General features: G+C 43.7%; 1 protein-coding gene across 12 annotated transcripts in view; it reads right to left on the bottom strand.

The window, feature by feature from the left end:
* Positions 1-15,687, bottom strand: part of TEAD1 (TEA domain transcription factor 1) — a 265,692-nt gene that overhangs the window by 162,973 nt on the left and 87,032 nt on the right. For all 12 annotated transcript variants that reach the window (XM_036918047.2, XM_036918039.2, XM_036918042.2 and 9 more), the window contains exon 2: positions 15,075-15,330. In XM_036918047.2, coding sequence (XP_036773942.1) covers positions 15,075-15,231 — 157 coding nt within the window. In that variant the 5' untranslated portion in view covers positions 15,232-15,330. The remainder of the gene's footprint in view (positions 1-15,074; positions 15,331-15,687) is intronic.

Genomic DNA, 15,687 nt, shown 5'->3' with positions numbered 1-15,687 from the left:
CATATAAATCAGTCACTAGCCAGGTTAGTAGTAGATTTTGTAACCCTGTCACAAAGGTCTGAGACTCTGTCCTAACTTATCATCCTTAAAAACCCACAGTGACAGCTTACTTAGTTCATTGTTGCACTTAAGTCGATCATTCAAGATCCACAATGTCATCTTAGAGTAACACACGGTGGAAGTGATGTTCAGGCAGCTATAACAAGCCCAGAGTCAACCAAAAAAAAATAATGCGCACAGTTGTGCACACATATATACCATATAGAGACATCCCAAATAAGCTTACATTGTGTCATGTTTATACTAGGAAAAAAAATAACTGTTCAAAACTCACTTCATAGAGATATATTTTACTACTGTTCTAATAATGAAACCAGGGCTGGGAAACGGGTAGGTTCAGCCACTCCAATAATCAAATCAGGTTCAGCATCTGTTACAGCTATAAGATGTCCCATTGAGGCAGAATCACTGTGACACTGACATAAAGTTGTAAACTAAAATAAACTGTTCTCAGGCACAGGGTCAGTATGGTTACAATTGAAGTTTAGACATGGCAGGGGCAGGGATGGTGCTATTGGCTCTACTCTAAGTTCTGCTTCACCAGGAGGTTCCTCAAGATAAGATGTCCTAAGGGAAAACTTCCTGGACTCTGTGCCTCAGTTTCTTATCTGTGAAATTATAATTGTCCTCATTATATCATTAGAATGCTGTAAATGTGGTAACAATGTTAAGAATGAGGGAAAGAGCACCTTCTAGAGATAAAGATGTAATTATTACTATCAATAACTTCCACTAATTTGAATTATTTTTTCAGGGCTTCAAGTGTGCCAGGCACTAGACTAAGGGCTGGAGATACAGATACGTTAAACTGGAGTTGGAGAGGAACTTTGACAGAAGGTAAAATAACATACTGTGGAAACAGAAAAAAAGAGGGAGCAACTGGCTCTGCCTGGGGGTACTAAGGAAGGTGTCAGAGAAGAAGAGTATTTTCTATAGGGTCTTGAAGAACCAGTAGGAGTTTACCAGGCACAAAACAGGATGAAGAGCATCCCAGACATCAGGAAAATCCATCCTCCTTTCTTCATTGTTTCCTTGGAACCAAAACTCTCTTCTACACTAGCCAGACAGCAATGTGTGGACACTGAGACCACAGAACCTCAGGTTCCAGTTCTGTCACAACTCAGAGGCAGCAGAAAGTAGTAGTTAAGAGCTCAGGTGCTAGGGCTAAACTGGTGGGGGTTTGTATCCTGGCTCCAGGAGTTCCTAGCTATGTGACCCTGAGCACTTTACTTAAGTATGTTAACTGTTGTTAATATGAAGTGCCATCATCTGTTATATGGGGATATTATATACCATAACTATTCCTAAGATTTGTAACAACGCTTAAATGGGGTGACCTTAAGTGCTTGGAATAGTACCTTGCACACTGCTGGCCCTGGGTAAAAATTCACTATTATTACTTTGAATCCTTGTCACAATGCCTGCCCTGGTCAGTTCAGGTCTTGCTAAGGTCAGTCTACCTCAAAAGCCCGCTCTCCGAGCGCATGTGGTCAGCCCACCTGGCAATGCTCTTCACCTAACAACTGTTCTCGGTTGCTGTTTCAGGACACATGGAGACTGACAGAATGCTTCCTAATAGACATGGCTAAGGATCCAAGTAACCCAAATAGCATCTTCCATAATCAGGATCATATCACCATCGCATTCTGCATGTTGCTGTGAGACGGCAAATACAAAAGCACATCCGAGTACAGAGACTGCAGTAACAGTTGAATAAACACGCAATCCGATACCTCACATCTGGCATGTCAGCAGCCCCAATCTCTTATTCACAGTCAAATATGTTTAAGACGGTGACTACTTTATAGGTACAAACGCCTTTATCAGGACATTAACGTGCACCAAACCTCTCTCAATAAAAGCAGTCATAAACAACAATCTCTTCTAAGCTACTGTGTTTTGTAATAGAACCATTCATCTAAGAGACAGTAGCTAAAGTCGGTCTCAACATAACAGAAAGCAAGTCACAGAGCACAGAGGCAGACCTGGGGAAGAGGGCCAGCACAGTGAGTAATTGAACCTTTGTAAATGGCTGAAAAGATTCTCAGCTTATTACCATATGTTAACTATTTACCTGGGATGCTGCAAAGCTTTGGGGTCATCAATTACATTTCCCCCTGAGCATTCTCTTTTAAGGTAACCTAAAAGTTCCTTTAGCCTTTACAAAAGGAACAATGTCTATGGAAATTTTCAACTAAAGACCGATTTCAAGTGCCTGTGAAGAAAAAGCTGCAGTGCTATAAAAAAATTTTTTTTAATAAAATGAATGTCCCAGGCAGCAGGCTTCACTGTCACACCTTTCACACTGTGTTCTAAAAGGCTAAGTAGAGGGGAGTATTCTGACACAGAAAGAGGCTCTATAATATCCATATGGGCTTTGAAGAACGAATTTAGTCTTTTTACCTGGAATTGAAGCATTTGAGAGAAGGTGGGCAGACAAAATAATCTCCAGTGCATACAGAGCAGGTAAATATGAAGCAAATAAAATATACCTGTGATTAAATCAAGTGATTATAATCAAATGTGAATTTATAGCACACACAGTCTCCAGAGTATGTTCATTCTCTGAAAGCCACCCACCTCTACCAAAGGCAATGTAAGCACAAGACTACTTGCCAGGAATCTGTTACAAAGCATAACATGGTCAACAGGAAAACTACTGGTATTTTTAAGAGAGAGGCCCCCAACCCTCCAGGAATAAAAAGAGACCACTCTCAAGTACAAGTTAAATGATAAATACTGGCTTGGGAGAAATGTGGTATGTTAACTGTTGTTAATATGAAGTGCCACTTTGCCGTGAGCATGTGGACACTGGATGAATGGATTCGAACGCTTTCCTCTCTCTGTCCTATCACCATTTTATGTAATACATAAATGTTGGAGTGATGCCACTGTTCATCTGGACAGCTGACTGGCAGATCCAACTGGCTGGGGCACCTGTTGAACTCATGGACCAATGTCCCCAAACCTATAATAAGAACACCCTGTCCTGCTTCCTGGCCCCAGGACCACTGCTCTCTGTACACCTGTCCCCCAAGCTCGCTGCCCCGGCCACCCATACATGGAAGGGAGAGCTTGCTGGCCTCAGCCCCTCTCCCAGCACTACTGTCCTGTGCACCACACCCACTCTGCGGTGGCCCCTGGCTGAACCCCTGGCAAACATCACACCCAGTGGGCCTGGGCAACATGATTGGCTTCGAATCCTTGGTATTTTCCACATTTTTCTTTAATGTGTATTCCGTAATCAGAATCAGAGGAAATAATAAGCATGATATAATTATTTTTCTCTTCCAATTTCCAAAGTAACATATGTTCACTATTAAAAACTCCATTAATACTGAAACATATAATAGAAAAAAAGTGTTTCCTCTAACCCCATCCCCCTGCGGCAACCACTATTCTTACATAGTAAATTCCTTACTATTTTTTTCCATGATCCTAACCACACAACACATTTATAGGTTTAAATTTACCAAGTTGAGCATTTTCTAAGATAGCACCTTTACTAAAGAGATTAACAGACACGATCATAATAAAATGATAATTATTAAAATGCCCATTTTAAGTACTTACTATTACTGGAATGCGATACAAACACACAATGATAAGAACAAATTAGAAGCATGCTTTCAAGTGAAGCAGAAGGCCTCAGCTACAGAGGAACTCTAGGTGGAAGAACAGAGTAAGTGTTGGAATCCAGGACTGTGCTGCTAAGAACACAAAGGTCTGTCCATCCCTCCTCCCCTTGGCGCCCATGGAGAGCCACTGTGCTGGGCACTGCCCACTGACTGGGAGGTATCCCACTGATGCCTCTGTCATCTGTGATTCCCTCTCTTTGGCAGAAACCCTGAAAAGGGAGGAGAAGTGTCAGTTCAGTTCCCCCTTTAACCAAACACCCTTCTACCTAAGTCAAAGAAGCTTTATCCTGCATGATGGCTCTGAAATATACTTTCTTACATTTTCATCAGGCCCTGAATTGACTTAACCTCACAAACGCATTATTTTTAAACTTCGGTTCAAAGCACTTTCTCATACATATTGCATTTTCTCTCAACCGGTAAGGAGAAATATGTTGATTTCTTTGCTCCTCTATTCAGACAATGATGATAACATACAAAGAACTTACATGATGGCTGTCCAAAGCAACATGGCAAATAGGTAGTCTGGGACCAGCCAAAGCATTTGGGCAGAGGGAAGTAGGGAATATTAGCATTTTTTTGTGATCCCTATTCTCCTTCTACCCCACTGTTCTGCCACCTGCCTTTTACTAGGACCGAACCATTTACTTACACCAAACTCTGTATCCACATCTATGGGGTCAAGTTCTCCTCAGAGAAACTCCCCCATTACCTGGTTACTTCAATATTCTTATTTGCAGATTTATATTTCACTACTGTGAACTTCCACATAAAAACGATTAATCGATTAGCATGTATAATGTGGAGGGGGGCAAAGGGAGGGCTGTGCAACACAGAGAAGACAAGTAGTGAGTCTACAGCATCTTACTACGCTGATGGACAGTGACTGCAATGGGGTTTGTGGCGGGGGCACTTGGTGAAGGGGGGAGTCTAGTAACCATAATGTTCTTCATGTAATTGTAGATTAGTGATAAAAAAAAACGATTAATCAACCCAGTGCTGATGAACCTCTTGATGTTTTACTTCCATCACCCACATTCATATCAGCTGACCACATATGTGGCCACACCTCGAAACTGATCACTTGAAATCTCTCCACCTCTAATCTCAGAGGCTTCCTCTCCCATGCATGACCACAGCCTCCTGTTCTGCAACTTTCCTAACTGGGCAGAGCCTCTGAGCAGCACATGGCATGACTTACCAGCCCCTCCAGCTTCACCTTGTCCCTCTCCCAACCTAGAGTGGTGCAACCACACACTCAACCAGCACCTTAGTGTCTCAGATCCTAAGTCTTGATAAATGTCAAAATAACCTCTGGTGAAAACTGTCAATAATCCTGTGGTTAAATATACATATCAATCACATAATCATGCCAATGGACTACCCAAAAAGTAACATTCCTCACCTTACACAAAGATTAATTCAAAATGGATCATAGACGTAAATAAAACTATACATAAAACAAAACATAGGAGAAAATCTTCAGGATCTAGGGCTAGACAGTGAGGTCTTAGACTTGACACCAAAAGTAAAATCCACAAAAGGAAAAATAAGTAAATTGGATCTCATCAAAATTAAAAACTTTTCCTCTATGGAATCCCATGTGAAGAAGATGAAAAAATAAATTATAGACAAGGATGAAATACTTACAAACCACATATCTGACAAAGGCCTCATATCTAGAATAAAGAACAAACTCCCAAACCTCAACAGTAAAAATATTAAAAATCTAATTAGAAAATGGACAAAGGACATGAACAGACATTTCACCAAAGAGAATATACAGATGGAAAGTAAGCACATGAAAGATGTTCAACACCATTACTCATTAGGGAAATGCAAATTAAAACCACATGAGACTTCACTACACACCTATCAGAATGGCTAAATAACAGTGACAACACCAAATGCTGGTAAGGATGCAGAGAACCTCAACTGCAGGTGAGAAAGTAAAATGGGACAGTTAATCTGGAAGCCAGTTGAGCAGTCAAAAAAACCCCTAAAGCTACAACTACCATATGACCCAGCAATTACACTCCTGGGCATTTCTCCCACAAAAATGAACACTTAGGTTCACCCAAAACCATGTAGGTACGTGGCCGCAGCAACTTTATTTGCAAAGACCAAAACCTGGAATCGGCCCTTGGGCCATGACCACCATGAAATATCACTCAGCACGGAAAAGGAACACACCACTGGCACACACAGTGACCTGGGTGGATCTCCAGGCTGTCCTGCTGGATGGGAAAAAAGCCAGTCCTGAAAGGCTCCACAGAGTGTGATTCCAGTATATGACACGTTGGAAAGGACAACATTTTAGAAATAGAGGATCAATCAATGGTTGCCAGGAGTTGAGGATAAGGTGAGGGGAAGCTGGCCATCGGGCCCAGGGATCCTTGTGGTCTGGGGAGCTCTGCACCATCACTGTGGTAGCAGATACATGAACCTACACAGGTGATGACACAGTACAGAATACAACACACACACAAGTGCAAACAGAACTGAGGAAATCTGAGTAAGATCAGTGGATTATATCAGCATTAACATCCCAGTTGTGATATTTTAACACAGTTTCACAAAATGGAGCCCTTGGGGGAAGTGTACAAAGTGTACAAAGGATCTCTGTCCTATTTCTCACAATTGCATGTGAATCTACAACTATCTCAGTTTAAAAAAGCAAGGCTCTCCCACTTCTCTCCAGCCCTCCCTCCACTGCTCAGGAATTCTCCTCCTCACCCCTGTCCATCCACACCCCACTCCCTGGCATTATCTCCGCTAAGCTTGCTCTACTTGTCAAAAGCCCATGACCTGCCTCAGCCCACATGGCCTCACTCCACATCTGAAGAAAGCAAGCGGTAGGCCCCCTACCCATCCTCGCCCACCATTATGCATCAGAGTAAGAGCCCTACTCCCTTTAGAGTCTCTTCTGGGTTTCGTTCCATTAAATATATTCTCAACCATAAATATCCCCACCACCACTACTAATAAATAACCAAGTCCCTCCCCTGCTCAAAAATAAGTCTTCCTAGTTTAGAACCTCACCCCCGTTTTGAGAGAAATCCTCTGCATCCGTGGATGTTTTGTTGCCCTTGTCTAGCTTGGATTAATACTTAGTCTATAGGCACAGACCTGATCATCTACATTTGCCCTCTTACAGCACTAAATTATGTTTTCTACCTTTATCTTGCATCTACCTACCACTTCAGCATTTTATTTAAAAATAATAATAATAATAATAATAAGGGAGAAATGTGGGATTCACATATAAATCAAGTATAAAAATCAAATGAATAATCATATCTGACTTGATTGTTTATAGTTCATGATGCATGATCAAAACCGAAAGTTTCTGTGATATGACTTGCCCTTGCACTGTGATATGACTGCCTTACATTCACTATGTAAGACCTTGTTCACCATGTAAGAACTTGTTTGTTACGCTTCAGAATATTGGAGACTGTTGAGATATAGGCTTGGGGTTGATTAATGACTGTGCATTGAGTCCCCTATACAGAATTTTATTGTTGTTAACAACCATTTGATCAATAAATATGAGAGATGCCCTCTCAAAAAAAAAATAAGTCTTCCTATAACTTTTTATGTCCTTCAAGATACCATCTCATGGCTCCTTGGGTGTGTGGCCAAACCTCTCCAAGGTTGGGCCATGGCATGTTCCCTCCAAGTACAGAGGGAGCACATCCTGAATAGTGGATCCAATTTCTGTACCAAACCCTGTAAAGACTGTTTCAAATGTCAGTCTTGTGCTCTGCTCATTTGTTTCTTTTACCAACTCTAAAAATGTGGTCCTGTCCTCTTGGACCTAGGCTGTAGCCTAGCCCAGTGCCCCTCAAACCTGGCTGATCATCCGAATTACCCGGGGAGCTTTTAAAAATAAAGATTCCCAGACCATACTCCCAGAAATGCTGAATCAATTAGCTTGAATCTGTTTTTGTTTTGTCTTCTGCTTTTTTAAAGCTTCTCAAGTGCTTCTACTAATGATGGTCAGGCTTGGGAACCAGTGATGTGTCTCCCTTTTTCTGAAAATGGCAATATACGCTCTCTCACTGCTACAGACGCTCCATCTAAAACTCCATGCTGGTGACACCAAGACACGCTGTGTGCCTGCACTTCGCAGGTCCCTCTCAGAGCTGCAGGGATCACGTCTCTGATGGTGAGCCCCCCACTGGCCCTGCAACTTCAACTTGCCTGAGCTCCAGGCAGGATCCCACCTCCCGACATCCCGAAAGGCCACCTTTGTGTGGATGGCAACCAGTACCTCAAGCGCATGACTAAATGCACCTCCTCATTCCTCTCTCTGTAAACCTGCTCCTCCTGTCTCCACTCCCACTTCACTTAATAGACCCACCAGCCTTCCTATCACCCAGAGGAGGAACCTGAAATCCTATTCAACAACTCTTTCACAAGCTGCATCCGCTCAGCCAGCCCCGCCAACAGTGCCAACACCAGGTCAGGCCCATGCTCCCCTGGGTCAGCCCCATGCTGCCCCCGGGTCAGGCCTATGGTGCTCCTGGGTCAGGCCCATGCTGCCCCAGGTCAGGCCCATGTTGCCCCGGGGTCAGGCCCATGCTGCCCCACAGGACCACTGCAATAGCCATCTAACTCATCCTCCCACTTCTGAGCTGGCTTTGTAAAACACAGGCCGGGCCACGTCATCGCTCCCTTTGTCCTTAGATCGAGCACCAGACCATGGCATGGCCTTCAAGGCCCTCGACCACACAGTGCCAGCCCATATTTCCAAGCACATTCACATCAGCCTCCAGGACACACCCTCACTTCTAAGAGCACAGAGCTGTGCCATCTCAGGACTCTATGCCTTTCTCATGCTGTTCCCCTGGACCTGAATGCCCTTCCCTTCTCTCTCTTCCTATAACAGCAAGTTATCTGGGCAGAACCTAGACTCCAGAAATCACCTGAAGTTAAACATGGAGTTAAAAATCCTAGAACAACACACAAACATGTACTTTTCTGGGGAGAAAAGCCACAAGTTTCTATAGATTCTCAAAGGAGTTTATAACCCAAAGGAATTTTAAAAAGAAATAAACAGTAAGTGGCCTCTTCCCATTTGAAGTTCACTCAGTTAAACCTGCCTCTCTGCCTCTAACTCTTTCACTCTGTCAAGTTCTCAAATATAGATATGTGCATTCACCAATCATAAATAATCACATTTTCCATTGCCCTACCTCTAAGCTGTAATCTAGTAGAAAATATACTTCCTTCCGTATCAATATTGTAGTTAGTTGTATTAATTGACTTGGTTCCAAATGTCAGCTCTACCACTTATTTACTGTGTGACCTTAAGCAAGTAACTTGACCTTGGTGGGCATTAGCTGTAAAATGGGGACAAACACAGTACCTATATTGTTGGGTCACTTTGAAGAATAAACAAGACAACACATTCTAAAGCATTCTAAAGGAAGCACCTAGCACAGAGCAGGTTGTCAAACAGGTCAGCTATTTTAATGATTTTATATCTGGTGACCCCACTCACAGTCAAACCATGTTGCTCTGAATGATTTATAAGTTGGTGTCTTCCGAATCCCAGAGCTCACCCACTGCTAGAGCAAAACTTTTAGAAAGCATAACTTGGTAAAAGTTTAACTTTCTTTTCCTTTTTCTCTCTCTCCCTTATAACCATTTCTTGAGCCATCCTAATTAGGTATTTTTTACCCAGATTGCTCAAGGGCTCACACCTTGCGCATAAACCTTTGCGTACCCCCCACACATTACATTTCCCAATCAAAACACTCATGACGCTGGCTTTGCTTTCTCACAGGAACCCAACTATTTCAAAATCCCCCATTACTCATCTGTTCTCGGGATTTCAGAATTAACCCTCATTCTGCTACTGTGCCTATCTGCACAGAAGTCTCTCTCCTACCTCTTGAACTAACATTTGCCAACACAGCAAATAATCAGGGTTTCTTCTTTCTCAATCCAGAAGACCATTAAAAGTACAAACATCTTTTTCTCTTTTTTCCTATTTTCTCCCCTTCTCTCCAGCCAGATCCTCTAACAATAGAGGTTCTCAGGGATCAGGCACTTACCCACCTTTCTCTGTCTTACTCAATAATTCATGTACGCATATATTCAGTAAATATTACTGACACCTTCTATGTCTGAGCAGACAGGTAGGGTGGGGTCCCTGCTTTATGGAGTCTCTAGCCTGTTCTAAGGGCACAGCTATTTGTGCTTCCCATTTCTAGCCAGTTCACCTGAAATAATACCCTGAACCACAGGTCAGACAGAAAGAGGAAATCAAAGATAACACCTGATGTTCAGATGGAGCATTAAGAAGATCAAGTTCAGCACAGGCCCCAAGGGTCACTTTTCCAAGAGCCCTGGAGAGCATATAGGACTGAGTTTACAGCCATTTCTACATCAGGGCCACTGGGGCCTCCACAGTCATAGGCCACCTTCCTGGGCCTCAAAGATACAGTATAAAGTCCACTATCTTACAAAGACCCTGTATTTCCTTGACCAGTTGTCTACATCAGGAGGAATCCAGGGGCCATGGATTTCAGTCTGTTTGCCTAAGTGATTGCCTAGCGCTGACTCACACCTGCTGGCATGCACTCACTCAGAAGGCTCCTTGTCTACTCTGCCACCACCTTAATAAAACGCCCCCTTCTCTCTTCCGTTGTGCTTCTGGCAGGTCTCAGGTCAGCAATGGTGGAGAACTGGCCCAGAGACACCTTCCTTCTCACCTTCTCTCCTCCTCACCACTCAGCTCTGCAGGTATAAGGCCTGGCAGCCCAGGAGGAAAGGAGCCCCCATGGAGCTGCTGTAAACCAAGGACCCTGAAGCTATCTGCTCACAAAAAGAGAAAGTCATTGCCCAGGCTGCCTGCAGAATCCCAGGGCACAAAAGCTTCCAGACATCTTCCTGGCCACTATCAGAGCAGTCTTGTGATCTAGGAGCCTCCCCACTGCGTTATTTGAGAAGCTCTCTTCCTGCCAGCCTTGGGCCAGGTGCCCTGGACAGCAATGGCCAAGAACAGGCTTCAAACGACTAAGTGGAAGATGTCCATCTTCAAAGGGCCCTCAAACTTCCCAGAAAGCTCTGGCATACTGCCCTGACCTCAGGTCAGTGTTTCCTGCAAATGAACTTGTGATGGCTCCATGAGGGCAGGGACCATGTCTGGCTGGTTCATTACTACATCCTTGACAACGCCTAGCACTGCGCTGGAATACAGGCAGCACTCAATTCAGGTTTGCTGAATTAACACGTAATGACCTCTACCAAAGAAGGAGTGCAAACACAGTAGAAGGAGCCCAGGTTTCAGAGTCAGACAGACCTGGACTTGAAACCTCCCAGCTATATATATACCATGCATACTGATCATGGCCTCCTCACCTACAAAGTGGGGATCATAATACTTACCTCAAAATGTTGCTGTGAAAATCAGATGAAAATTCTCTGTAAAGGCTTTAACGCAGTTCCAGGCAGAGCACGCTTTTTGTTTTCAGTTCAACCACGCTCTTACAGATCTCACTCTATGCCAGAGACCGTTTGGATGTGTAAGGGGTCCCAGACCACAATAAGTTTGTTTAATTCTTACAAAAATCCTGTGAAATCCCTTTTGCAGTTGAGGATATGGAAGAGGAGGAGGAAGGTAAAGCAATTCACCCAAAGTCTGATGATCTAGAAGTGGCAAAGTCAGGCCAAAGTCCAGAATTTTAAGGGCTATACTTTTTTTCTCTCTAAAGCAAGCAGTCAGTGAATGTCAGCTCCTATCCATACCCTGATTTGACTGCAGGAGATATCTGGCCACACTGCTAGACTAGGGTTTTCAGTTCAACAGAAACACATCCAGGTGCTCCCATGGCTCACTGTTTTGTTTCGAACTATGGCCTGCTCCTTTGAAACTCCATTTCAGACAAGCTTCCTGATCAAGAACTTCTCTCCCATCTTACCCTCCTGCTTGTTATCTCCTTCCCAACTACTAGAAAAAAGAGGCAAACAGCTACATAAAAATAAGAAAGGAAAAAGGAAAACAGAGAGACTGAGCTTGCAGGCACCCAAGAGGGAACAGGTCTCTCCCACCTTGGAATTATCCCTAAGGACAACTGCCTACACCCGAGGTGCCCAAGGCAGGAGCAGTCTGTCCACGTGGAAAACCACCACGTAAAACCTCAGCACCCCCCAGACCCAGGTAACAGAGTGAGATTAAGCCATCTCTTCTAAGGATCCAAACCTCATCATAAAGAGAGCTTTCCATTTTCCCCCTCTAAGACTGCATTTGCCCTACTGCCAACCACGGAGGAAATTTCATTACCAAAATAAATCAGCGCTGCACTTGACCTTGCTCCTCAAAGGCTCAGGATTAGTGACATCACAACGCACTCTACAAATGTTCAGAAATAACAGATAACTCCCTAAGGTCAAAAACACTTGGTACTTCACTAAAGGCTTTAAATTATTTTGATTTTACTCCAAAGAATCCAAAATGTTTTCAATGTTTTCATTTTCAAAATGCTTAAGAGAAAAAGTATGCTCTGAGGACCTTAAGAAACTTCAACTCCTGATCTGGTTTATGTCCAGGTAAGATGGGGAATCGGCCAGAAACCAAGGAACAGGAGCTCTGGCCGCACCCTGCTCACATGACTCAATCCCCGAATGTCTGGGGCCTTACTGCAGAGGTTCCCAGATGAACCTTTCTCATCCTCAAAGTCATAAGCGGGTCGCAGGTAGCTCCCAGTCATCTGGGGCAGTTCCCATCTCCATCTGCCATAGCCCTGCTAGCATCAGGTTTCCCTTCCAAAGGAGCAGTAGAGCAAAGTTCCCCGATGTTGGCCAAAGACAAGGAATTGGGGGGGATGTTTTCTCCACATGTAGCTGCCTGGAGGGGGTGGCTTCAGGGTCACTGCAGCAAATTCATCTGCTGTACCCCAAATCCAGCACGCACACCTCTGCAGTTACAATTCCTAATGCTGCTTGCTCAAAAGGACTGCTCCAGTAAAAACGGGCTGGTCACCAACACAGGAAATGTAATGTTGATTGAAGGATAAAAAGTCTTTACATCAAGAACATGTGCTCTCAGGAAGCTCTCAGAATCTGATTACCCTGGGCACCAAAGACATAGCTGCTCTCACAGCTGGCACTGTGTGCGTCAACAGACTGATCACTCTTACTGAGGTACAAGTCACAAAATCACAGCATCATAAAATGAAGAAGTCCTAAGACTACTTTAGCCTCTCTGCATTACATGGGGGAACTGAGATGCAGACCAAGGGTGGAACTGTTCATGTAACTGCTCGAATTCACTGTTGGTAAATGATTCAAATTCAAAAGCTTCTCACAGCTCTTTTTCCTAGCCCTCTGCCTCTGGCGCCCAATTATCAACAAGAGCTCTTACACAATTACTTTCTCAAAGAATTATTTTTTTGATGGAGTTATAAGCAAATTGGTTAAATCTACTATGGCTGCTACCTAAAAACTGTATTTCTTAAATTTCTCAAGGCCCTCAGAGCATACTTTTTCTCTTAAGCATTTTGAAAATGAAAACATTGAAAACATTTTGGATTCCGTGGAGTAAAATCAAAATAATTTAGGAAATAAAACAAAACTGGAATTGAAAAAGTCAACCGTTTCTTTGACTTATATTTTCATCCCTGAACTCCTGTTCCTGAAGGGACAATGCCTTCCTCAGGATTCCCCAAGGGAAGTAAAGGGCAGCAGCTAATCCCAATCACAATGTCTGATACTTGGCCAGTATTTTAGATTAAAACAATTTCTGGGTAAACAAATGGGAGATGTACAAGGTAGAATGGCCCGAAGCCATCTTCACCACTAGTAATAAAACAAGCTTCAAAGAAGGCTCAAAAATGCAAGTGTTTTTCTCTGCTTTTAAAACGGGGAGGTTACATTTTCAGGTATGAAGACAAGACCCTGAAAGCCAATAGCCAGGCTGAGGAGTGTCACCCAGAAAAGATACAAACACACAGAAAACTCAAGGCCCTGAAACTTTCTACCCAAAGCAGCTCATATGTTTCAACCTGGGTCCATTTCACGACGTGAAAGAAACTTCTCTGGCTACAAAGGATATGAGTGCACACAACAAATGCTTAAGGTTTGGGTTCTCTCTCTCCCCTGTGTGCGTCTGACAGGCCCAGAGATTGTAATGCTGCAGAAAGCAAAAATTTCCTTGTTTCCATTACATCATCCCAGTTGGGGGGTGGGGGGAGGCAGGCACAGCTGGTGGCAGCTGCACCATCTGCTTTCTCCTCAGCAGTGTGTGCTGGTTGGAGCAGCAGCCTCCTACGGCTCCTGATAGAGGAGGCACAGTATTAAAGGGACAACACCCTATTATGGAAAAGCTTACAAATTATTTAGAAATAAATCATTCCCGTGGTAAGTTAACAACCTCAGGTAGGTTGCTGAGCCAGTTCTCTGTGAATTTTGGTTATTTGTTTGCATCTCTTTAGACTCAACTACAGTACAAACTCTGTCAATTCAACATGCCCAATTAGACAAGCAGAATGCAAAAGCAACCACCTGCCATCTGCTTCCCCAAAGGGAAGAGGCCAAAAAGTATAGGTCTGCAGCTGGTAGCATGTACAGGAGGAGCGGGAAATGCCCACACCCAGCACACAGGCCCCAGACAAGTGGATGGGTACCTGCTGCGGCCTTTGGCATTCCAAGCCATCTGGTCAACTACTCTTGCCTTCTTGGGTACTTCTTGAGTACTGTTCGTCAGAGCACCCTGCCAGGAATCCTCTGCTAAAAGGTGTGACTGGTGCAAGGAGCCTGGGGGGCTAATGTCTTGTCTGGCCAGTCAACTATAAGCTGGCAACTAAGCAGCAAACAGGTAGTTCAAAGGTCTGCTCAAGCCCGTGTGCATGTGTCATCTGTCCTATACTGAGTCATGTTTAAAAAAAAATCCTGGCTTTTAAAAGTGATTAGATTTCATATATCCATTGCTAGCTCTTCCTGGGGAGGGGGAAGGATCAAGAGATTTGGCAGCACCGGGTCACCATTTCTACATAGCACCAGTGATTGGGAGAGAATCAAGCAGCAGCACTTCCTTTAGATCAGGCATGCACTCTGAAGAACGAGTCCCCACGTTTGGTGCCCACAAATGCCATTGCATCTGTGCTCCTACCTGGACCTTTAGAGCTTTTGATATAATGCCACTGAGCATGAAGGAGGACCAGAAAACCCCAGAGAATGACTTCCTATTGGTCCTTGATTGACTCCCTACTTTAGTTGAGATCCGGTCCCTTGGATGGCCAACTAATTCTACAAAGATCATTCAACCCAGTATAATGAATGGATCTCAGCAGAGGGCTAGCTACAATGATCCCTAACAACAAAGGCAGATTGTAATATTTCAAAGGAGCATTCCAAACCACTTACCATACATCTTGCCTTCGTCTGATAAGATGATTTTCCTCCTCCCACATGGTGGATAGATAGCCAAGGCTTCCTGAAAGCTCTGTTCAATGTCAGGGCTCCAGACCCCCTCCGCATCGTTGTCCATCGGCTTATCTGCAGAGTCACTCATTCTCTCCATGTTCTCGGCAGGACTCTCACTGCCGCTCCAGCTGCTGGGCTCAATTTTGGCGGTTGGGTTTTCCAAGCCGAAGCCTGGAGCCTTTTCAAGAAAATAAACCTAAGAGAGAAATCAAACGATAGTGTGATAAGGATAACCACCAACACACTGCCCTTACTAGTTCTACTGCACATTCTTCAGGCCCCAGCTTTGCTTGGAGAATAATTCCTAGTTGAGAATATGGAATTTTGAAATCTAAGTGGCTTTTTGTTCCTTATTTATCATGTTAAGCACTCATACAGATGTGCAACGGCAGGTAGAGACCAGATAATCTTCACAGATGAAAGGCAATAAAGTTCACAGTGGATCATGCAAAACCATTTACTAAGTGCCTACTGTCTACCAGGAGCACTTTGTTCAATGATAATCAAATCTCCAGAGCAGAACAAGTTGTTAAAAAGAAAATACAGTGAAGAA

Source organism: Manis pentadactyla, chromosome 9 (assembly GCF_030020395.1).
Source record: "Manis pentadactyla isolate mManPen7 chromosome 9, mManPen7.hap1, whole genome shotgun sequence".
NCBI lineage: Eukaryota > Metazoa > Chordata > Mammalia > Pholidota > Manidae > Manis > Manis pentadactyla.
This window is presented reverse-complemented; position numbering and strand designations above follow the sequence as displayed.